Source organism: Rattus norvegicus, chromosome 10 (assembly GCF_021556685.1).
Source record: "Rattus norvegicus strain SHRSP/BbbUtx chromosome 10, alternate assembly SHRSP_T2T, whole genome shotgun sequence".
NCBI lineage: Eukaryota > Metazoa > Chordata > Mammalia > Rodentia > Muridae > Rattus > Rattus norvegicus.
This window is the reverse complement of record NC_141543.1, coordinates 62,652,641-62,677,926: the sequence shown is the minus strand read 5'-3', so window position 1 is coordinate 62,677,926 and position 25,286 is coordinate 62,652,641. Positions and strand designations below refer to the sequence as shown.

The 25,286-nt window shown below is 51.4% G+C and overlaps 1 protein-coding gene across 3 annotated transcripts in view; it reads left to right on the top strand.

Moving 5' to 3' along the window:
- The first annotated feature begins 5,209 nt into the window (after window positions 1-5,209).
- Pitpnm3 (PITPNM family member 3) overlaps window positions 5,210-25,286 on the top strand; it is a 90,825-nt gene continuing 70,748 nt past the window's right edge. Inside the window, exons 1-2 of one of the 3 annotated variants that reach the window (XM_087570489.1) lie at window positions 5,210-5,390; window positions 21,691-21,786. Coding sequence is in view for 1 of the 3 variants with exons in the window: in NM_001430113.1 (NP_001417042.1) it covers window positions 5,369-5,390; window positions 21,691-21,786 (118 nt within the window). In the remaining 2 variants the exon portion in view is untranslated. 3 annotated transcript variants of the gene reach the window in all.

Genomic DNA, 25,286 nt, shown 5'->3' with positions numbered 1-25,286 from the left:
CTTATCATCTACAACTACGTTTGATTTTGTGCATTCTGGAATCCATAATAAATAAATGATGCGTGTGTGTGTGTGTGTGTGTGTGTGTGTGTGTGTGTGTGTGTGTGTGTTGAGGCAGGCCTGGGGGAAGTGGGATGTCAGAGCACCTAGATGTGCTGGTTCCAGCACTGTGCTGCTGGGCTCTTCCAGGAGTACAGAGTTGAAAGCCAATGCTGCTGGGACTTTTAGATTTTTACCCAGCACCAGATATAATTGGAAAACAACAGGACTTGCCTGGGGCCAATTTTAACATCTGGACCTTAAACAAATGCAAAACGGGGGCCCACCTGCACAAAAACATGAGGTGGTAAATTGTGGGTGTCATTCCATACACAGGGAAGAGGGGATCCTGGGACAGCCAACTGGACAGCTGTAAACGCTCTCCTTACCGTCCTTCAGTTTATGCTGCTGCGTCCCTCCACCACCACCAACCTCCCCTGTCTCCCTGGACACCCTCTTGTTTAAAAACTCATGCATCGCCTTTTGAGACCTCCTCTCCCAAATCTTATCGATCAACACCGTCCATCAGTAGGATGGAAGACCACTGATGTGGAAAACAAATCACAGTTCCTGAAGTCAAAACCTGACAGAGCACAGGTGAGATGGGTCGTCCATTACTGGATGCTTGCTGGGTAAGCTGGGTGACCTCCGTTTGCTCCTGGGACCCCACATGGTGTTGGAAGGAGAGAACTGCCTGCGTATGCTTGCCATGGTGTGTGCGGCACATCCAGGACAATAAAGGATATTTAGGTGAAGTGTTTTACACTCTTTATTTCATGAGGCTGAGTGTCTTGCTTGCACAAGTGTATGTGCACTGTGTGTATTCATGGTGCTCACAAAGATCAAAAGAGGCATCGGGTTCATTGGAACTGGAGTTCTAGTTGGGAGCCACTGTGTGGGACTCTAACCTGGGTCTTCTGGTTTCACACGCGCACGCACACACACACACACACACACACACACACACACACACACACACACAAATCTGACAAGATTCAACTCAACAGATCCATCTTCCCTTTCTCTTTCTTCCTTCTTCCTTCGTTCCTCCTCATTTCTTTCCAGCCATCTTTAACTCTTAGGGTGGCGGCCACATTTGGCCAGTTCAACAAACTCAGCAGGTTGTCCCAGCATCCTTTGGACACACAAGGTGTGCATGTAGCTTCCAGTGTCTGCAGCCCACTCTAGTGAGAATAGTGTGAAGGAAGACTCAGTCAGAAAGTGTGTTTGGCCTCTCTATGAGGTAGGGGTCTGTCTTGCCTGCAGCCCTCGAACACCAGGATCTCAGCGTTGACATCAAAGGAATCTTTCTGCTTCTTCAGGAGGCCCTGGGTGCCACAAGGCCTTCCTTACAGCATCTGCCTTGAGGGTAAGGCCAGGAATGCCCACATAAATAGGGAGATGGCCCTCACCATGGGAATTGGCACAGGCATGGTTCTATCCTTCTTGGGATGAAGGTGGACACACAAGAGTACATAAGTCGGAGCTGCCAGGAAGGAGAGGAAGGAAGGACACAAGGATAGGATGCACGACACTATGTTCCGGACTCCAGGCAGAACTAGGGCAGCCTAGAGTGAAGAGATGGGGATGAGAACAGGCTGGCTACTCCCTGAGCTGTCCTAGGAGTCTCTAAGAGCAACTCCGTCTGGAGCTGTTCTGTGACTGAGGCGGTCCCCACAGGCACGGACGGCAATTGAGGGATCTGAAAGAATGGGGAGTAGTAAAGAGAAGCTAACAAGGGCGAAAGCCGGCCAGAAGACCTCCAAAGGCAAGGAGCTGCCAAGGGCAATGATGTGTTAGTGGCAAGGAAGGTCAGTGGGAGAGATGAGAAATGGGGCTGTGGAAACTTCCAAGTGGCAACACAAGCTGGGAGCTTGGGAGAGATGTGGAGAAAGGGTACCAGGCCTCAGAGATGCTCGCCCATCCTTGCTCGTCTCATCTTGGCTGTGGCTCAGAGTCTCAGCTGCAAAGGTCATTGCGAGTCGCCATGGACCTGGCACATGGTCCCCTGCTCCCTGGTCAGGTATACTTTTGCTAACAGGCATGATGGGCCCCAAGGCCACCCACCATCCACTAGAATCATTACAGGGTGACAGAGACACATCATGGATAGTCTTGTCAGACTCCCTCACTGTGTTGTTCTCCAGAGTTGCCATTGCAGAGTTGAGCAGATGCTGTGGCCAAGCCCAGATGGTGTGGTGATGCCCAATTCTATCAGCCTTAACAACCAAGTCCAGGAAGAAAATGAGCTGGACCCAGCCTGCCTTGCTTTCCTTGTGGTCATGTTGGCTCCCAGCTCTTGCTAATTGTTCCGAAGGCTTGAATACCATTTCTCTGGAACTAGTAGTCATGCCTGGGGTCTGGCTAGTGGAGGAACCATCCTGACACCAGATCTCCCTGCCCACCTACCTGGAGCTCTACCTTTGGACCACATCTGTGCTCGAGCCTAGTCTGGCCCCTGTTCCCTTTCCCCAGTTATCCAGGTTTAATATTTGCCTGGGCTGACTGGAGAGCGGCTGGCCATTATGATGGCAGAAGCACTGTGAACCCAGAGAAGGAAGCCCAGACACAGTCACTCTTCCATTAGGAGCTGGAGGCCTAGGAGACACCACAGGCTCCAGCTCCTCCCTCCACCAGGCAGTGAGGTCAGCTGCTGCAAATTGCTAGTTATTCTTTTCTTCAATTAAGGACGACTCTTCTGATACAGGAAGTTAACTCCCACCAGCTAATCTAACGGCCTTGAGTCCCGATGTGTCTGCTGTGACTGAAAGCAGGGCCAAAGCTGCTCACAGAAACTGCCTGAGAGGCCAGGCTGTGTAAGCCTTTCTGGATTTCATGCCCACCTCTCAGGGGAGCTTCACACCCAGTGGGGTCGCAAGGAAGGCTTAGAAGGGAGTCAGGTAGCTTGCTTATGGAATGGGGAGGGTAGACTTTGAGATGCTTTGCAAGTACTCATCTGCTTAGCACCTCACCTGTATGGTCCGCCCACCCCTTCCCAAGGTCAGGAGTCTAAGGCTTGGGATGACCAGACTCAACAGAGGAGAGTCTTAGGGGCTGCTATCACCAGTAAGCAGATGTGTTTTCCTGGGTCTGTGTACATGTGAATGTGCACACAGGTATTCATATACTCATGCACATGCATATGTACATGTTCACACACATACACACACATGCACACACACATACACATGCACACACATGTACACACACACACACACACACACACACACACACACACACACCCCGTGCTATGCCAGGAAACAGGACTGCTGTCAGCCTGTGGTCACTGTTTCTTCTGAGAGCCACAACCTGAGGTGTTACTTAGGCCCAACTGTGTCCCTTCTGTGACAGGTTCATTATGTCTTCTGTAGTCAGTGGTGTCCATTGTCACCACTTCTGGACCCACAAACCAGGTGGCCAATGGAGACATTGTACAAACTGCCAACCCTCTGAAATTCCCACAGCCTGAGGGAAGCATAAGGACAAGGAGACCCAGAGGGACAGAGCTCAGGCCTAAAATGGAAGACAGTGAATTTTCTTAGCCTGTTTCCTCTGCATAAACTGGGGATGATGCAGTACACCCCAGAAGGTACATCCAGACTTAACAAAAGTTTACACAGAAAGCCACACAGAGACTGCTCGCTCTGTAACAACCACTGCACTACAGTTCCAATATGGGGGAGCGCTCCAGGGTTAGAGGTGGAAAGGGGTACCCATGCCCTTCCTGCCAGTAGCCTGAGCTGGTGAACAGCTTTGAATTCATGACTTTGGGGGCTTCTCAACTTCCATGTCTACAGGATGTGTTGCTGTCCCACTCTGGAGTCCTTGGGACTAAAGGGTTTCCTGAAAGGTGAGACAGTCAGTCATAGTTAAAACTAAGATGGACAATGTTTGTCAAAGCCTGGTGGCTAGCACATCGGCCTGCACAGAGGATCCTAGGAAACCCTGGTTTGGTAGGTGAGGCATCAGAAGGCAAGGAGAGGCCCATGAGTACAGGATAGTCTTCTGCTGAGGTGAAGAACATTTTTGCTGTTAGCTCTGTGCAATAATAGTTTTGAAAATGCTCTTGGCTGAGGGACTGAGCCTTTGATAGAATCAAGAGGGAGTGAGTGTAAGGGCTGGTTAACAAAGATAGGCCGAAGGAGTCTAAGCCCAGAAGTGGGCGTGTCCACGGAGACCCCTTGTGTGCTTTCTTTCTATGGGGCAGTGGATGGGACACTAAAGTCCTGGCTGGCCCAGGGTGCTTGGCTGCATACTGTGGGAGAAAAACAGGCTTCAGGGAAGGCACAAGAGTCCTCTGAGGAGCCTAGCCCTCCCTCTAGCCGACAGCAGGGAGGAAGTGGCCTAGCCTGGAACTGGGCTAGGAGAGGACTATTCTCTCCAGGATCCTCCTACCTTCTAGGCCCCCTAGAAATGACTGACCATCTTCTGTGGATCCCCTGACTGCAGTGGGCAGAAACAATGAAATTTAAATGTCTCAGGAGGTCTGTTAACTAGAATGTCTGCACTTCTGTGAGAAAAGTATTAGGGGGACACTGCTTTCTGCCAGGCCCCCCATAAATCCTGCTCAGCGTGACCTGGCAGGTGGGGTTTGCAGGTTTAACAGGTCCTTTGGTGCTAAAGGACAAAAGCTTTTCTCTTTTGAGACTAGAGCAGATCCAAGCATCCAGCACCCCTAGAGTTGGAAGCTGATGGAGAAGACCCCTCACGAACCAAGCGAGACTTCGTTCTAGGTTTCTCGGTCTCTTGGGTCCTGGTCTTCCTTGCTCTCTCACTCTGTCCTCACGGACTCTATCTAGCCAGCTCCGATTTCCTTGAATTTTTCTCTCTCCCCCAAGGGTGTTTCTGCCCTAGGAGTGTGTCTTTCGGGTGCGGTGCCTCAGGGTCACTGCGCCCTAGGCTCGCCGTCCATATCTCCATCCCTGCCCGGCCCGCTAGCGTCTCCGAGCTGTAATCCCCAGTCTGTCTACGTCTGTCTTTCCCCGAGGGTCGTGGTCTCAGTGGCCGCAGTCAGTGGGCTGTGCCTCCCGCGCGCTGCGGTGGCCGCGCGGCTCGGGCGGGGGTGCGGGCCCGCGGGGGCGGTGTCGGGCGCCTTCCGTCGTCAGTCCCTCCCCGGCGGCGCGGAGGGGGGAGCGGCGCGGCCGCCGCTCGGCTCCTTTAAGGGAGCGGGAGGGAGCGGCGAGGCGGCGGCGGTTGCGGTGGAGGCGGCCGAGCGAGCGGGGCGGGGGCGCGGGGCGCGGCGCCCGGAGAGTCCGCTCCGGCCGAAGGCGCCGGGGCCGGGCCGGGAGCGAGCAGCGCCGGCAGCACAGCGGAGCCCGCCGCCCGGGACATGGCTAAGGCGGGCAGCGCAGGTGAGCGCGGCACGGGGCGCGCGGCGGGTGGCGGGAGGAATCGCTCGGCCCAGGTGAGCCCCCCCACCAGATGGGCGGAGGCAAAGTGACCTCGGCGACCCGCCCGGACCCTGGGCGTGTAGAAGGGGCTCCGCGCGCCCTGCGTCCTTCCCGCGCCCCCAGTCACCTCGCGGGACACCGCATCCCGCTTGCCCCGCTACATTGGGTCAGGTCTGCGGCTCCTCAGTCCAGTCGGCAGTTGTGAGCTGTCGCTGCCCTCCGGGAGACCGGGGGAGTAGATCCCGGCACCGGAACCCAAAGGGGATGTCCCGTGGCCACCGACCCATCCCACGCCCAACAAACCAGGACGCGCCCCCTTGTCCTGTCACTCTGCCTGGATGCGACAGTCCCCTGCCCCTGCCACCAGCTGGGTCAGGAGACCCAGATTACTGGTCCCACCGCTGGAGGGGTACTCTGTGGTTGGGGAGCCGCCCCGCCCCCCACCCGACCCAGAGGCAGTGCCTCAGGTGCCAGGCTAGGCAGGCCGGGCCTGTGTGGGGGGGTCCCATGGGCTCTGCTCTTCTGCAAGCTCAGAGCTGTAGCCCAAGGTTCGCAGGGAGTAGGCTCTGGTCGTCCCTTCATTCATCCAGCCAGGCGTTCATTCACCAGCATCTGCTCTGATGTCAGGCCCTGTGAGTTGGCTAGGACCTGGAGGGGATCAGATTTAGCCCCCAACTCGCCGCTCTGGCCCTGGGCCCCAAGAGTGCCCTAAAAGGCCAAGTTGAGGAAAAGCCTGTGTTACAGGGCTGGCCACAAATGGGTGAGGCTGGTCTCAACAGCCGTGAGCCTGGGAGCTGGCGTGTGAGACTCTGCCATGAACTCACACCCAACCTGTGACGCCGGGCAGGTGCCATGCCATCCCTGTGGGGCCTGGTGTGAACCCACTTCCCCACCCATAGACACTGTAAAGATGGAGTGAACATGGTCACCTGCTTACACTCTAGCTGTGAGTGCCGTTGAGCTCCCGTGGCCCTGGGACAGGTCCCAATCCTTGGCATGCACTGGCCTTGTGACTCAGGTGCCTGCTATTACAGAGGAATCCTGTCAGGGAGAGGCTGCTTGTGTGAGACAGCATAACCAAATGCATCTGAACACCCCCTTTCCCACTCCCCTCCCCTCCCCTCCCGAGGGAGGCACAGTGAGATGACACCGGGAGGCTGGAAAAGGCTCTCTGCTCCCTTCTTTCTCCCACCTTGGTCCCTCCCCACCCCTGCTCTTCATAAAGAAAGAGCATCGTGTCTTTGCTGCCCATTCTACATGTGTTCGTGTGTAGGCACAGGTCTCTTGCCAGAGCACCACAGTAGCAACAGTAGTTAGAGAAATCTCTTCTTGACCTGTGTACTAAGTAATGAAAGCCCTCAAGCCCTTTACTGCCCCACGATCCTGAGAAGTAGGAAGGCACTCCCCTTTTTAAAACCCTTGGAAGCAAATAGCTCCCTGAGGGCAGCTGGGAGGGTCTAGGCAGAGCCTGGACGCAAGGCCAAGTTTTTTCTACTCCCCTCCTCTTCATTCTGGGAGAGAGGCAGCCCCAGGTCCTAGGCATTGGCTGTTGCTGAGGTCCATGGAAGGTGAAGACATTGCCGGGCCTCCCAGCTGCCTGAAGCTACTCTACAACTTTTCCATTTCACACTCTCAGTCCTTTCCCTCAGGGCAAGCCAGACTTCCCTCCTCTGTGACCACCTGCTTGGTGCCTCTGTCCCTTACTCAGCTGCTACCCACAAGGAGCTCTGCAGATGACCTCTGGCAAGATCTGACCACTCTTCCCTTCTCAACTCCTCTGGGCAACTTGACAGCCTGCACACATCCCTTCTTTCCTTTAGCTGCCTCAAACCCAGTGACTTGAAAACACACAGTGTGGAGGAATGTCTACTCTCTCTCAGCAAGCACGTTTATGTTGAATCATAGACTTAAGCTTTACAACAGAGGCGGCCGAGGGCTTCTATTCATAGTTGGGGAAACCGAGGCCCGAGAGAGAAAGATGGCAGTTCAGTACCATACACAGACTAAAAGGCAGAAGGATCAGCCCTCCACACTGAGAGGTGAGACTGGAATAAAGGGGGGTTGTAGGGAATCTTGCCCATGAGTGAGGGGGTCTGCTTCCTGATTTGTGTGGGATTTCCTCTGAAAACTGGCCAGGGGCCCAGCTGCTGAGCGAGGAGATGGGCTTTGGGTCCTGGGGCTGTTGTACCCGACTCCAGGCTGTACACAGTAGAGTTCCAGCACCACCATCCCAGCACGATGAATGGTGATGCTGGAGTGGTACAGTGTACATCCTGAGCAGCCAGCCAAGGCTGTGCCAGCTGTGCCAGGAAGGCAGTTCAAGGACTTTCATGTAGCTAGGAGAATCCAGGCACACGAGAAAATGTAATCAGATCCAAGGAAGGATGAGATTAATTTGCAGAGTGGGTCCAACTTGATTATTACCAGTCTTCGAGCTTTGGGGCAATCTCAGCTGCACAGAAATCAGGAGTTTGCCATCTCCAATACTGGAAAGGAAGAATGCTCCTTGGTCTTGCTGTGTGGACAAAAGAAGACAGGATGAAAACCAGAGAAGGAGGTGGGGAGGAGAACAGGACTGGAACTCTGTAAAGGAAATGGTCATTTTCTGCACAGAGCTGCCCGTGGCCAGGGAAGCAGCAGGTTGGAGCAGCAAAGGCTGGGTTCTCTGCCTGGATCTTTAAGCCTAGCTGAGGTTAGACAGAATGGTGGCAAGGACCAGGCTTCCTGGTTCTGCAGAAGCTTAAGCAAAGTCTGGGAATCTGGATAACGGGGAGTCCAGCAAGTGTGCAGGGGCTGCTACAGAAAAATCCAGCCAGGCTGGGGTGCCAGGTTCCTAGAGGCTTGGTGCAGAGGTCAGAAGGAACTCCAGAGAGAGCATGGGGGCCAGCAGAGGTGGTAAGGCTTGTGTAGTTGGATAAATCCCTCTGGCACAATGTGAGGGCTCTGGAGGCTGGAGGGCTGCCAGCATGGGAACTGCCTCTGTTGGGAAGGGCTTGCTCTGCCTCTGCCAGCAGCCCTGCCCCTCCCTTCCTGTGAACCTTGCAGTGGCCCTCTCTCTGTGTACCCCAGCAGGGTTGGTTTGTCCCCTGCCAAGTGCAAGTGGGAGACCTGGATCCTTAGTGGGGCCAGGCAGAAACACAGCCAATAGAGTTTGTAAAGCCCGAGGAGAAGGGCAGGAATGTTTGGAGAGCCCAGAAACCATGCCACAGGGCTGGGCAGGAATTTCAGGCTGGAGGAACCAGTTTATGCCATTTCCAGGTGTTGGCCTCTGCTCTCTAGAGGAGGAGCTGCTGATGGGGGGCAGCAAGCTTAGTCACCAACAGCAGTAAAACAGACTGACTAACAAACAAACTAACAAACCCATCTGATGTGTGGGGCCTGGGTGGGGGCTCACTTGCAGATCCTCAGGTTCAAAGCCTTGATTAACAAGGGGAACACTGAGGCCTAGGTGTGTGCTCAAGGTAGCAGGGAACGGTAATCGCAGACATGAGTGCTCTGGGAGGCAGACCTGCTCCCTCTGGCAGGGACCAGGGACCAGTTGTCCAGCAGAGGAAACAGCCAGATGTTTGGGGAAGGGACCAGGGCTGGGATTCTCTGCACTTTGGGAAAATGCCGGAAGTAATGAGGCACACGGAGAAACTCCCAGGCCTAGGGCACTAGGACAATGTCCCAGTGCATCTTGGGAAGGCCATCACTGCAGTCTCCATTTGCAACGCTAGACTCCAGGACTTCCTCAAACTCTGCCTCCAGGAAGCCCTCCTGGACTTGCTGAGCCCAGGCAACACTTAGGTTCTTGTGTAAAATGTAGACACAGCCACTGACACAGAGGCTGCAGTTTGAGACCCTTCCTAACCTCTTGGTCCTGGCTCTGCTTTTAGTGTATGACCATGGGCCTGGAGCTCCTCACCCCCATGGGAGGCTCCTGTGCCTTGGTCTGTGTTGGGGAGTCGAGAAGTAGGAGACAAACTACAGATAGCTTGCGGACTTCTCCCGTTGCTCTCTGGGACCGTGCCTGCAATTGGTGGGTAGCATGAATCACAGCAAACTGGTAGTTCCTAGCTAGAAGTTTGGAGACTTCTAGTCCACCTGTTAGAGGGCGGGGGGGGGGGGGGGGGGATGGGCTCTGAAGAGAAGCCTCAGTGGTTAAGAGCACTATATCCGCATATATGCCAAACACTCACACATAAAATAAAATGAACAGATCTAATTTAACGATTTATGATGGGGTACAGAGTTGAGACAGGCAAAGAGTCCTTTTCTGAATCAAGGGCAGGAACGTGAACTCCAGAAACCAAGGCTCTGAGAATTGGAGGGGTCGGAGAAAGAAGCAGCCAGTTCCCAGGAATGTTCTGAGATGCCAGGCCTGCAGAAAGGAGGACAGGATTAGGGTTTGCAACTGGCTTCTTTTTATGGAAGCCCTCAGGATTATTTCCCCTTGGATGGCCTGACGGCACCTTTTTGCAGGGGTGGAGGGTGGGGGTAGGAGGGGTATGGGCATAGGGATGGCTACATATACAAGCACAGTGTTGCTTCTGTCTTGTAGATGGGAAAACTCAACTCCAGAAAGGTTAAGTTTTTGGTTCTAGATTCACCCGTGGACTTGGAGGCAGACCGGACCTAGCAAGTCGGATTCTTCCATTCTTGTCTAACCTGGCATGGGTTGACCTTGAACTGCCGCTCTGAGACTCAGCTTTTGCATCCATAAGAAGGCATGGGAAGGGAGAGCGTGGGTTCAGGAGGGGCTGGAGGTTTCACGCACAACTCTAGCTGAGCTCTTTTTTCTCTACCCACCCTCTCCCTGGGGTCTGTCTATCTTTACTGCTCTGGAAAAGAGCCTCGCCTCTCACCTCTCACCTCCTGTGGATGGGATTTGGGGGAGTCTAGGATTAAGGAACACTGGGGAGTCAAGGACTTTCACAGCCTAAATCTTCTAGGGGGTTTCAGACTAGCTTGTCACCAGGGCCTCATGGAAGGGTGTGGCCAGCCACCCTGTGCCCCTAGGGGAGTGATTAGGGGTAGGAGGGGGGTAGGAGAGAATGCATAGCAAATAAGTTTGGAAATCAAATGAGATCTGAGCTCCCCACCCACTCCCTCAAATCTCTCTACTCACTCTCTTTTAAAATTCTTGTTTTCTAAAGAGAAAGAAATGCTAAATTGCACCCCCTTTCCCAAGGAATGGGAGCCTTAGTGAGTCACTCCGGAGGTAAATGCCACCTCCAAGGTCCCACGTGTGTCTGTGGAGGCCTGCACAGCTGTGTGGTCACAGCCCCCAGCTAGGGTACACATGTGGGTAGGGTGACAGGGGCCTCCTGCTTGTCTTGGCTCTGGGTGGGAGCTGGGTCCCTGCTGGGGAACCTAGTCAGCTGGCCTGCTTCCTGCAGTATAACCCAGATGGGGCCAGGCTTTGGGCCAGGGTGGCAATCAGCCTTCAGTGTGAGGATGGTGAGGTGTGTTTGGCGGCATGGTGGGGCTGTCTGAAGCTGGAGTGGGTTGCAGTATGGGTGCATTTGAGGCGCCAGGGGATGGCAGATCGGCCTATGCATCTGGCTGTGGGAGGCTGCCGGGGCCTCCTGGTGTCAAGCTGGCCTTAGCAAGGTGTGTGTTGGGGTGGGCAGGGCCAGTGAGGAGGTGTGCTACCTCCTCATGACCCTATTATTCTGGAAAGAGGAGTAGTCTGCCTGTTGGCTGGGGATGCCAAACAAGGGTTGAAAGCAAAAATAGAAACACACTGGGCCCATCTGGGAGGGGCGCTGAGTTCTGGTGGCTAGAGAGTCCTCTTCTGAGCCCGCTGTTGCTGACGCTGTGTTTGTTCGGCTCTGGGTATTTACAGAGTACGTCACTGTTCTCCTGCCCTCCTCAGGGATAGATTTAGGTCTGCAGACTTTGTGACCGTGAACTTAAGGTGGGCTGGCAGCTGGAAGGCTCGGAGTATGTTCTAGGAGCTGTCTTCATGCGTATATTGGTCACACATTTGACCTTTCCTAGATAGTTTTCAAATTGGTCCCCAGTGCCATCCTGGATGAGAACTCCTTGGCTCTGCTGTGGCCTCCCCTCATGAGCCTGGCCTGAGCTAAGCAATTCTAGAGTCACCCCTGGTAGCATAAAGAGCTATTTTGAGCCTCCTATTAGGGCCTGGTGTGGGGAATGTGTTTATCCTTTGCTGTGTTTTGTCTCCTTGTGTATTATAATCTGGGGCAGCGATGGCAGCATTATCCAGCCTGCTGTCAGGGCTCCCCTGCCTTGCTGGCAATTCCTGCCACTGTGCTTTGGCACCAGATTGAGGGGCCTGAGGACAGAGATCACCTTGAGGTTCATCTTTACAGTCTGGGAGTTGCAGGTGGAATGGGGTATCCATGTGAGGTCACATTGGCCATTGCCGGGGCGTGGCAGGGAGCTGGTCTCTCCTGATGTTTGCTTGCAGCTGATGGCAGCCTTTGATGCCCTTACCAAAAGCTTACTGAGGTGGTGGTCACTGTGAGAACGGGCAGCATCCGGAGTCTCTGGCTCTGCCCCAGCTTCCTTGTCCCCTGGCTCGGTGCATAGATATCAAATTCTTATCCTCTGGCCCCCACAAAGGAGTTCTAGGATGATTAGGGAGGATGCCATCTTCTGTCTCAACACTTTGGGCTGTCCTTTGTCTTCCCACATGTGGGACAGTAGGAGGGTTTCCCGTGGGGTAGGGGAGACAGCTTCTGCCTTCTGGTGCAAGAATCTGGCGGGACATAGTGGGGGGACATCTGGGCCTTGGGGAAACTGTTCCAAAGAATTCAGAACTGTTGGGAGCCTAATTGGCAGAGCAAATGAAAGTACAATAGATAGCCAAAGCTATTAATCACTCATTATCTCCTAAATAAGGTAATTAAGGGGTATTTAAATGGCATATTTATAAGACACCAGCAGGTCTTCAAAAGCACATCGTTCCCAAAGCAATTGGTCTGGCCAACTAGTCCAGGCACAGAGACCAAAGTTCTAGTCCTCAGTCTTCCTAACCTCCAGCTTCCTCCTGAACTTTAGGGATCTCAAGCCCCTCTGCAGGGACATACCTGCACTGTGGGAAGGTGATAGGTCAGAGAAACCCCTGCAGTTATAAAACGCAGTACAGCATCTAGAGTGAGCTGCAGGAATATTCTTAGGCATGTCCAACCTACAAAGTTGGAGGTCTGTGTTTATGATCTATGCAGTGGAGTTACAAAATAAAAATCTCCTACTACACTTACAATTTTATGTTAGACCGTAAGCATAGCTCTCAGTTAGCCACCCGTGGTCTGTGGGCCACAGGTTAGATATGCCTACAAATTATTTGATATGGCCCTGGGTCTGGACTGGGTGCTTTGGCCTGGGCTGGGTTTCTCCTGGGCCTACGATTGTCATTTGTCATGTGACTGGCTTAAGACTGGGGATGCAGTCATGGTCTCGTTTGAGGCTGGTTCTGTGTTAAGGGCTGAGGTCAAGGCTTAGGCCATGGTGGGTTTAAGGACTCCAGTTGCTGTCAGGATGATTCTGTATCTTGAGGGCTCAGCTCCATTCTTTCAGTATGATCCCCCATGGACTGAGTCTAGTTGGTTGCCGTGAAAGCTGATCCTTCCTTGGGTTCTTCAGGATGCTGGCTCCCAAGCCTGGATACCATAGCAGACAGTCCCTTTGGAGTTCCTGACAGTCCCCTGAAAGAGATCAGCACACAGCTCATCAGTGGTACATCTAGCATTTTAGGAGATAGTTAGGACTGTTTCTATAGCAACCAACCCCCGACCAGCACTGGTTTCCTTCAATAATGCCTTTTTCTGGAAGCAGCTTCTCTTGGCCTCTCATCTCTCCCTGGGTGGCCGCACAGCCCCTTCAAGGCCATGCATGAGTTGGTTGGCCCTGAATTGTATGGACCCATTCTTGCCCTGACAAAGGGCACCTGAGGGCACACCTTGGTGTGTGCTCTCCAGACAGCAACCTTCCTCAGGCCCTTCCTGTGCTATTCCATGTGGAGTCCCAAGAGAACTCTGACCATACAGCCCTGTGCAGCAAGAAGTGATGGGCCTGGAGTGGGTTCCTGCTAGGCATCTGCTTTGGAGGAACCCGTAGTCCAGAGGGCAGGGTGACAGAGATGCAGACACTAGCTGCTGTAGGATACTGGTGAGGAATCATGCACCAGTCGGGCCTGGGAACAGGGAAGCCCACCCCCTCTTCATCTAGCAGAAATTGGGTGGAGAATGGAGGCCCCAGTAAAGGCCCAGAGGAAGAGGGAGACACATGGAAGGTTCTGGCTGGGGCCAGATGGTGGGAGGATGGGCTGGGAGCAAACGGAATGAGGGGAGGAAGAGAGAGAAGCAGCTCCCATTCCAGGGGCCCCAGGAGAATGGCCTGCACTTAAAAGTTTCCGCTTAAGAAATAAGCAATGAAAAGCCCTTTGGATAGTCAGGGCTTCTCATTCCACTTAACACAGTCCTTTACTTATTCATTTCTCATTATTTATTGTGTGTGAGCATGTGCGTGCATGCCTCTGTGTGTGTGTGTGTGTGTGTACATGTGTGTGTGCATGCCTGTGTAGGTCTGTGTGTGTTTATGTGTGTATGTGCGTGTGTATTTGCGTATGTGTTTGACATGTATGGAGATCAGGGGATAATTTGCAGGATCTGGTTCTCTCATTCCACTATGTAGGCTCTGGAGATCAAACAAGAGTCTTCAGACTTACACAGTAAAACCAAGCCGTCTTGACGGCCCCTCAGCACGCCCTGCTATGGCAGCAATGGAGACTGGGTACTATGCTGTACCTTTCTCAAATGAATGAATATTCATTTACTGCCTTTATTACTTGTGATGTAGGTATGGCCATTATCTCTGTTTTACAGAGGCAAAACTGAGGCACAGAATAATTGGTAAATATCTGAGCTGGGAACCGGGCCAATGGAAGTGGGCAGGTTCCCTGGAGGGAGAGGCAGATAGCAGAGAAGATGGGAGAAGAGGATGGGAGGTGGAGCAGGAGGAAAAGGAGGAGGTAGAAGAGGAGGATGGGGAGGAAGGAAAGGAGGGGAGCATGAGGAAGAGGAAGAGGAGGAGGCGGCAGCAGAACAAGTCAGTGGTAAGGAGGCAGTTTCCTTGGAATCAGTCACCCCTCAGTCTGTGAAGCCTCCCCCAGGCCATATTCCACATGCTGCTTCCTGACTTTGAGGCTCCAGGGCTGTCATGAAGATCAGTGATGTGTTTCTAAGTGTGTGTGTGTGTGTGTGTGTGTGTGTGTGTGTGTGTGTCCAGGAATTAAACCATAACACTGTCTCCTAGAGCCCACCCATTTGTGTGTGTGTATGGTGGTAGGTAGGTGTGGGCATCTAGGCCTATAATGTCACCTCCCTGCCACCTTCTCTGCTCACTCACTGGTGTTCCAGTTATCAGTGCCACCAAGATAATTTCAGTTGCAATGGGGCAATTGTCACTGCCAGGCAGGCAGGCAGGCGTGGGGATAGACAGGCCCAGGGCTGTAACCTAGGCTATACTCAAACGCACTTGCATTTATGTTGTTTGGATGCCCCAGCAAATGTCCACAGTCCTTCCCTTCTTCTGACATACTGAGTCACTGGGGAGTTCTATGTCCTCTTTGCCTGTAAATGGCTGCCACTGTGACCATGCCTTTACCTGACCCCATCCTGCCTCAGCCTGGTTAGTCCTGCTCACTTCTTCCTTTGAGGTTCAGCTTGGTTCAAGAAAGAGTAGTAGGTCACTTCTTGGGGTGTGGTCCACCCCTGTGTGACTCTGCCTGCCCAGAGACTACTTATATGGAATCAGCCCAAGGACCAAGCATCTTGCCCTGTGCTATGTTCAGGGCAGAGCAGGGCTGAGCTCTGAGCCAGCACTCCCAAGGGCCAGGATGACTCCAGTTCCTCTTTGCTCTCCCTTCCTCCCCCAAGCACCATCTGGCCTAAGGCCTGTCTCAGGAAGCATTGGCCTATACTTCTGCCTCCGTCCTGTGAGGTGGCTTCCCTTCTGGACAGAGCGCCTAAGTATAGGGCAGTGTATCCTTAAAGAGAGGCCTCTGCCTTAGGCAGGGCTGACCTGAGGTCCTTAGGATAGACCAGAAGGCTCCTGTCCCTTTCTGTTTACTATAGATGTGGAGCCTGAGACGGAGCCAGTGATCTGAGCTGGTGTCTGGCTTCACTCATGTAGGAGAAACCCAGGCTTGTCACAAGTGCTTAGAGACCACGATAGGCCTGGGGTAAGGGGCTGATGGGTCTGGAGGCAGATTGGAGACGGCTTGAACAGCGCCCCCTCCTGCAGGGCCAGCTCCAGGCTGTGAAGCAGCAGTAGTTTCTCTACAGGCAGTACTTAGGTAGTCTCTTCTCCTTGATGCTGATTTTGGGGTCTAGGTAATTGTGGTGCTCAGAGACAAACTGATCCTTGGCAGACATAAGCCTGAGAAGTCCCCTGGAAGCAACTAGAAGCTTCTTGGATATTCTTTCCTTGCCTCAAGCCTTGGTTCTATGGATGACAAAGGCCCCTTCCAGACAGTCAGCTAGAAATTCTGGTGGCTGATGTTAAATTTAAACCTTATAATGGTGTTATAAGGCTAGTGATACCCATTTTAGAGATGAGAAAAACTGAGGATAAGAGAGGTTAACTTGCTCTGAATCACAGAGGACTGAATGAATGCAAGGTCTTGTCACTCAAAAGGTCATGTTCTAAGCTCTGTGCAGAACTTTTCTGGTGCCTGGCAACAGATTGTCTGTAATGTAGGAGCAATCCTTGGGAGGCAGAGTGGGAGCTCATGCACCACAAGAAACATACATACATACACACATACATACATACACACATACATACAGACACACACATACACAGACACACACATGCACAGACACACAAACGCACACATACACAAATACACACACAGACACACACACTCATATACACACTCATATACACACTCATACACACACTCATACACACACAGACACACAGACACACACAGACACACAGACACACAGACACACAGACACACACACACACACACACACACACACACACTTTGTGTGTCTGGTCTTTCCATCATTCAGTTCCCAGCTTGCATATCTTTTCCAAGCAGTCTCCTCCATGGACGACCTTGTGGGCTTTTCCCCCCTTCTTTGAAATGGTCTTTACCATTTTCTAGGAGTCAGTGTATTGGAGGGTCAATCAGAAGACTGTCCTCTCCTCTCCAGAAGCCAGTTGCTTCTTTTTAGTGTATTTATTTGTGTGTGTATGTGTATACACACACATGCACATGTATGTATGTATGTAGGCATGCATTTGCCACAACTTTGAGGCAGTTGATTCTCTTCTACTGTGTCGGGATCCAAGATCAAACACGGGTCGTCAAGCTTGATGGCACAGACCCTTGCCTGCTGAGCCATCTTGCCGGCCCCGACAGCTGCTTCTTAACATGTCTGTTGTTAGAGGTTTATTTTTTATTTATTTAAAGACAGGATCCCACTAGGTAGCTCTGGCTGGCCTAGAACTCACTCTGTACACCAAAAACGGCCCAGAAATGACAGAGATCTATCTGTCTGCCTCTGCCTCTGCCTCTGCCTCTGCCTCTGCCTCTGCCTCTGCCTCTGCCTCTGCCTCTGCCTCTGCCTCTGCCTCTGCCTCTGCCTCTGCCTCTGCCTCTGCCTCTGCCTCTGCCTCTGCCTCTGCCTCTGCCTCTGCCTCTGCCTCTGCCTCTGCCTCTGCCTCTGCCTCTGCCTCTGCCTCTGCCTCTGCCTCTGCCTCCTGAGCACCTGATATGCTATCACACATGGCTACAGGTTCCTTTTATATTAGGTATATATAGCTGGGGTTCCCTGTTACTTTTAGAGAGGTTGCTTTGGGTAGACACCCAATGGGAGAGAAGAAAGACCTGGTGTTTTCTTTAAACAAACTGACAGCGCACATTAAAAAGCACAGGCAATGTAGTTGGAAAGCAGGGCAGTGATCAATCATAAATAAGTCAGAATGTGCAATTGAAAATAAACCCAGAGACGTATTTTGAAGTCAGAGGAAGTAAAGGACTCATCAGAGAGGAGAGTTGCTGTGAGCTTCGGAAGGAGGGAGCTGCTGGGTTGGTTCACAAGTAAAACTAGCATGTGCCACCAAGTGCTTTTGGTGAGCAAGGCTGGGTGACAGACCCATGCGTGCCTGTCGATTCTCAGGCACTGATGACACTGTTAGAAACACTTGTGGAAGGAAGAGTTTGAGAGGGACAGCTCTAAGTTGGTAGCACCTTTTCCCACCACGGTGAGTTTTGTTCCTTAAGTGATCCAGGTGGCCGTTGGGAGCCTCTGGAGACCGTGAATAGGATGGAAGTCCCGTTTGTTTGTTCATCCCAGCGTCCCCAGCAGCCCTTGCAGGACCTGTGGCAGGGGAGCTTCCTTTGATGCCCACCAGCCTCTTCATTGCTCTGTTCCAACTAGAAGAACTTTCCCCCTCTGCAAGAGCCTCCCTACCCCCATCCCAGTGCTCTTTGGGGACCTTCGGAATGTTGCCAAGATCACCGATGATATGGCCGGCACTGGGGGGTGTCGTGAGGATGATGAACCCTCTTCTCTTACTGAAAGCACACACTAAAAGCAGGAGGTTGGCAGGAAGGCCCATGCCTGTGCACTTGTGCCTATGGTATGTGTATGAGAGCCTCCATGTGCAGAGGCCTGTCACTCATCTCTGGCTATTCAAACTCAGGAGCCACAAAGACCCTAGCAACTCTCCAGATGGTGACGTCACCCCACGAGCTCTTGCTGCTCACTGTTGCAAGCTCAGGAGCTGAATAGACAAGGCTGACAACACTTTTCTTACCATCTAAGCAAACTCCTGCTTCTTAAGAATGAAATAGACTTGGATAGTGAGGGATGTTTGTATATCAATATGTGGTATGTATTCATATGAGCTATATGATAATTTTAATGACTCACATCTGTTCTTGAGAAAACTGCATTAATTAAGTTAATGTACGTTTGGGACAACTTTTAAATGATTTTTTTAAATTCTTAACATTTTCAGATTTATTTCTATTTTAGTGTGTGTGTGTCTGTGTGTGTGTGTGTGTGTGTCTGTGTGTGTCTGTGTACATGAGTGCATGGCCTTTGCAGGGGAAAAGAGTCAGACACTCCCCTCCCCCCACCGAGCTGGAATTATAGGCACTTGGGAGCCTCCTGATATGGGAATGGAAGTTGGGCCCTTGCAAGAGCAGTGTGTGTTTTTAACTTCTGATACATCTCTCTAGCACCATTGGTTGTGTGTTGGGAGTCACAAAGCTCTCTACATATATTTGAAGATGAGAAGACAATAGTATTTATCATACCACAAAACTATGATAAATTTATATTTACATATAAATCAAATTCTAGCTGTTCATTATTAGAGTATAGGAACACAGCAGATTCTTGTGGATTAATCTCGATTCCTGACATCGTGCTATATACTGTACTATACATCATGCTAATACTATAGGCATTAGTTCTAGTAGATTTTCTTTCTGTAGAGTTTCGGCTTTCTCTATAGACAATCATGTGATCTCAGATAAATGCAGGTTTGTTTCTTGTTTTTCAATTTATATTTTCCACTTTTCTTGCCTCATTGCACTAGCTTATAACTTCCACATACATTTGGAAAATAGTCTTGTATCCATGGTAGAGAATCACAGTTACGGCACACCTATATTCAGACCTCCTCTCAATAAATCTAGGGCATAAGGGTAGGAAAACAAATGCCCCCACCCTGCTGACGTTTCAAGGGGTTCTACAGAAAGCGTGGGGCACAAATAACTTTGCATCTAGAGGTGATCCCATACTGCTGCTTCCTGTGACCTCTGCCCTTTTGTGTTTCAGAATGTTCTTTCTCTTGGCTGAAAACCATAGAGCATAACCTGGGTATGTGTCTGGGAGTCTGTGCTGGGCAGAGCAGGAGGGCTGGCCTCTCCCAAAACTGCTCCTGCACACAGTAGGAAGGGGTGCTAACATCCTGCAGGTTGGTGGGGAGGGTGAGCTGGGTCTGTAGCAGGTCTCCACAGACTGCATGGTAAGATGCCCCCTGCCTAAAGCTGTCCACCTATCACAGTTTTGGTACCTACTGTGTGCCGGATAGATTCCTCAAGATTCAGAGTTCATTTTTTCCCCCACGGGGGAGCCTCTATCAGGTTTCTCATCATACAGATGGGGAAGTGGAGGCAGGAGCATTATTGATACTAGAACCTAGGTCTCTGTGGGGACAGGATGTGAGAGTTTGAAGGCCAAGACCTGTACCTGAGGGAAGATGTACCCGGGGTGCATGGTGATTTTGCTGGTTTTATGTTTTTATTATTGAACATGTACCAACTGCAGGATGCAACCTTATTTGAATACCAATGAGGAGAAGGAATAAAGGATGCTCATTAGCTCACGGCGTACCATCCCCTAAGTCGCCTCCAAGTTCCAAAGATGCTAGTGTGGGGAAGGTGCCTCTTAGAACTGATACGTTAGACCGAAACCTTGGTAGTCACGAAATCACATATGCAGCGTCAAAGCTGAGTTTCCTCTTTCCTCTGCCTCTTATCACATGCCACTCCGTAGAGATAATGTTTATAAATGGCATCTTGGTGTGTGTCCTCCAAACATTTTAACAGCTTGGGAGGTATATTTATGTATTAATTACTGTTCCAAACACTTTATCTTTGCAAGGCACGATGCTAAGCGTTCCGATGCATTTTGTTTAATCTCTGCACTAAGCTCTTAAGGCTGGCATGGGCTGGCGCCACAGCGCAGATGACGAAACCAAAACACAGAGAGGAGAGGTAACTTATCTGACGTCACACAGCTTCTAAGAAGCAAGGCCCTAACTTGAACCAGGCCTAGGCTCTTAACCAAATGCCACACATAACCCTTGGTATGCAGGTCTGTGTCAGTTTTAAAAAACAAGGTCAAAAAATGTTCTGGAGCCTTCTTGTGTGTATTTCCGCTAACCACACTCCATGGGCATCTTTCCATGTCGACTGCTTCACCTTTTCAACCACTGCTGGGAATCCTCTCATACAACTGTGTGTGGACGTGTGTAGCTCATCTCCTGTAGACGAACACCGGGGTTTCTCCTGTCGTATAGGTGTCGCTGAAATACGTGACAATCAGTGTACACCTGTGTCGTTTAGAACTTCCCCAGGGAAATTACCGGGCTGTTGGTTTGTTTTCTTTTTCTTCCTATTGTTTGTCTTCCATTGTTTTCGCTGTATGGTAATATTGCAATCTACTTGCAATTTCTTGCATCTCACACACCTCGGACTTCACATGCATGCTGATCCCTCGTGAGCCCCACGCTGCTAAGTCAGGAGGCTTAGAGAATGGGTGTGGGTGCCAGCTGTGTTCTTGACCCACCCCCGCTTTGGCAGGAAGTAAGTTGGGGCAGAGTTTGGTTAAGGGACCATACTCAGCGTCCTGTCTGCTGTGGAGGTCCCTTAGCCCTGAGGGTTGCTTTCTGAGCCCTGCTTGCTGCTCTCTGAGGAGACTAATATAGTAGTAGCTGCTGCCTTTGCTGAGCCTCCAGAAACTTGGGCACTGATTACATAACTTCTTATCAATTCAGCTGATCTTCTTATCCATTGATGGGCTCCAGGGAGAAACTGAGGCTGGGATGGGAAAGGAATGGGTTTTCGGATTGCTAGTGACAGAGACAGGGCACCTCCTCCATCATGTCCCTCATCACTTGGATGTGTGTAGGGCTGAATCTTGCCATGGCCTGCATGTGCTGTGTGTGGCTGACATTTCTGGTGGTCATCAGGATGTCTGGTCTTTCCGAATGACTTGTGTTGGCCAACAAGACATGGGCAAAACATGCCATCTCTGGGCAGGGGAGTTTAAAACCAGGCATGGTTTTCTGTTTCTTTGCTTCGCCAGACCTTGACACCTCATTTGGAGATGGTGACATCCTAAGGTGGTGGCCCCTTCGAGCGAGCATGATGAAAAGAGCCTTCTCTAACCCACGAAGTGGAAGTGAATCACTGTTGCTATAAGCAGCTGAGATAATTTCTTACCACAGCTCAACTGCGGACCAATACACCATCCCCTTGGCTGAGTCTCTTTGCTACAACCCTCAACTCTTTCCCTGTGGAGCTTCCTCAGAGGGAGTTTTTGGACTTAAATGAAAACACTGTGTGAGAGGGATTAGTGTGGTTGGAGGTTACAGAGGGGGAGAACTCGGATATGGAGGATGTAGCTGACCTTTTGGCTGAGGGGCCTGAACCTGGCCCCATCATATTGGGACACTCCCTCAGTCTTGACTAACACATATGTTCTCTTTGTAGGTGGCCCGTCCCCGGGTGGCGGTGCCCCCTGGCACCTTCGGAATGTCCTCAGTGATTCAGTGGAGAGCTCAGATGATGAATTCTTTGATGCTAGAGGTAAGCGAGCCTCATCTCCGCCCCACCAGTTGGGCGATCTTTCTAGAAGTCCTACAAAGTGGATCCCTGCTGAGAACCAGAGAGGTCGCCATCCACACTTGTGGTTTTGTACTCCATAGACAGTGGGTGGGAATGGGGGCTCAGTACCTGAGGTTCACTCTTTGAAATATTTTCAAAGCTCCTAGTGTGTGCAGGTGCTCAGGGTACCGTGGAATACAGTGAGTTCGTCGTTTGCTGCTCTCATAAGCATGTGTTTGGGCTCAAGAGCAAACATCAGAAGAGGATACAGAGGGAAAGCCAGTCACTGGTGGGAGCGACATATGTCATCTAGCTCAAAGTACCAGCTGACGTGGGAGAGCATGTAGCCCGGGCACTGGCTTAGATGTTGGTGGGATACCCTTTCTGCAGAGCCAAGAAGTAGGAGCTTGTCAGGTGAGGAGAAGGAAGAGGCTTCCAGGCAGATATGGCAGCAGGTATGGTGTCTCTAGCCTAGGAAAGACTGAAGAATGTTTCTGGCTCTGAAGGGAGACCCACGTGGTGGTGGTGGGGAAAGTGGTTCACCAGGGGAAAGGGAAGGGTACATGAGACTGGTCCAGATGCCAACAGTATCTATGTGGCTTCTAAGACAGGCCTCACAGATATGGAGAAAGCCACCAGTGATACTCAGGAGACTGTGACAGATAGTGGGCATCCAAATGGTACCTAGAGGGGTCCCAAGAGTGGTATTTCAAGTAGAGAGAACACAGGAGCCAACGTGAGATTATACTAGGCAGATGTAGGGGCAGGAGGTTTGTCAATCTGGAATTAGGAGAGCAGACAGGGTAGCCATGTTGAGCTAGGCTGGGTGAAAAAGGGGTCCTAGCGCCTTCTAGGCTTGTAGGTTTCACTCTGAAACATAAGCCAAGATTAGGGAGCTGACTTATTTGAGATGGGGCTAGTTTTCAATACTTGGTAAATATGATCTTAGGGACAGACACATTATGACGAACAGCATGTGGACTTAGGACAAGACAGCAGGGACCAGTCTGAACATGACCTCCACTTCGGCTTCAGGCATGGTGTTCCCTTTCTGGGGTCTGAGTTTCTTATCAGCTCTGTGTGTCCTCAGTCGGAGAATACTTCCCAAGTATTGGGGTTCAGGGGATTTCTAGGGAAGCCTGCCCGAATGGCCCTGAGCTGTCCCCACTTAAGCCTTCCCCATTCTTGGCTCTGGGTAGAGAAGCCTCTCCCCAGTAATGTCCCTAAACCAGCCCGTTGGGGGCTCATTTCCCATCTTCCCTTGGTGTCTGATTGGAGTGGCTGCCAGGGCTGCTATTCTCCATAGCAACTAGCCCACAGTGTGACAGCACAGCTTCAATATTTTGATACGCAGAAGAGTTTCGTTTCAATATTTCTGCAGTTCATCAGGGCTGCTATGATGGCGTGCTGCAGGAGGCAAGCATCTCTGGGTGGCACCAGGTCAACTCTCTCTGTGGCCTGTCTTCCCTGTGAGCAGCTGAGGAACCTTCCTGCTCCCATCCGTAGGACCATTGTCGCAGCCTCCTTCAGCTGTCTCAGTGAGCTTGGCCTACTGTGTGCTCCCATCTCCACAGCGCTCCATGTTTGTTCCTCTTCCCTTGCTTTATCACCTCCTTCTTTTCTCTCTTCGTTCTTCCAGGATCCCAGACTTCTCCTCAACGGGTGGCCTCAAACCCAGATCATATAAGAGCTGAGATATCCCTCAAGATCTCGTGTGTGTGTGTGTGTGTGTGTGTGTGTGTGTGTGTGTGTGTGTGTGTGTATGATTCCTCGGGTGCTATCCACTTTGATTTTGGAGACAGGGTCTTCCGTTGCCCTGGTACAGACCACTAAGACTAGCTAGGCTAGTCAAAGAGCCCCAGGGACCCACTTGCCTCCATCTCCCCAGGTCTGGTAGTACAAACTACCCAGCATTTTATGTGTGTGTGTTGGGGATCAAGCTAAGTCTTCATGCTCACACAGCAAGCATTTTACTAGCTAAGCCTCTTCCCAGCCCCATTCTATTTTACAAGGTGAGAAACTCGGAGGCAGGGGATTTTACTTAGGGCTGCAGACTGTAGCAGAGCAGGGGGTATAATCCGACTTCATTTATCCCTTCTTTCACAAGCATTTATTATCTGTTCAACCAGTGTTGGGCCCCATCCTCACTGTGCAGATTGAAGACAGGTCCCATCCCATGGCTTGGATAGCAGGTGGAGAGGGAGAAGACAGCGCACAAGCAAATGACATACATTGAGAGTTGCTGTAAAGACAACACAAAGCAATAGACGTTTCTCTGAAGAGGATGTGTGGATGGCAAGCAAACACATGAAAAGTTGCTCAATACTATCCGTCATCAAAGAAAGGCAAATAAAAGCTTCAAAGAGGGCTTGGGAGGGTGGCTGAGCTGGTAAAGGGCTTGCCTTGCAAGCCCAGGGACCTGAGTTCAATCCCTAGCACTCACATGAAGACACTGGGCATTGCTATAGTCCCAGAACTGGGGAGGGCCACAGAAGCGTCCTCAGTGCTCACTGGCTAGTAGTCTAATTGATGAGATCCTGACCACTGAGAGACTCTGGCTCAAGGAAATGGGAGATGGTGTTCCTGAGGATGGTGCCGAGGCTGTCCTCTGGTCTCCACAGGCACGTGTACATACACGCACACACTAAAAACAGAATGCAACAGTAAAGGTGGGCTGGTGAGAGGGCTCAGCAGGTAAGGGTGCTTGCTGCCAAGCCTGATGACCTGAGTTTGATCCTGGGAACCAGGTGGTAGAAGCCCAGAGCCAACCCCTGAGAGCTGTTCTTTGACCACCATGTGTGATTTGTGGTATAGGAGTGCCCTCCGCCATATGCATACAAAGTTAAGTAAACAAATCTAAATACAAGAAGTCGTTTGAACTGCAGTGATACCACCATACGCCCTTTAGAATGATTCATTAAAGTAGCTGCAATGGGGAAGAACACGGTGCTTTCAAATCCTTGGGGGCAGTGGACAATTTCAGAAAATTGGTGGCAGTTTCTAAAGAAGGTTGGGGAATGTAGCTCAATGTCGAGTCTCCCAGCATGCACAGGGGACTAGGCTCCCCCCACTCCCCCAGTACTGTGACCCTTTTATTGCTAGGTGTTTATTCAAATGAAGGGAAATGTTATGTCAGTTTGAGTTATGCTAGCCTCCGTCTGAAAACATCCCAAGTGAAAACCAGCGAGCGAATGGGTGGGCAGAGTCTATTCTAGAAGAAAGGAGTGAACTGAAGCATGCAGGAGTGTGGACAACATCAGAATAAGTCACTCTGACAGAAAACAAGTCCGACCGAGGCAGAGCACACTGAGTGACTGCCCTGACGAAAAACTCTAGAAAATGCCAAGCAGCCCACAGGGACAGGAAGCAGATCAATGGTCTCAGAATGGGAAGGAGAGCAAAAACAACGGGAGAAAACTGGGCGTGATCACTGCCTAGCAGCATCTACAGCTGTCACAATGTTACACTGGGTCATTCATTCA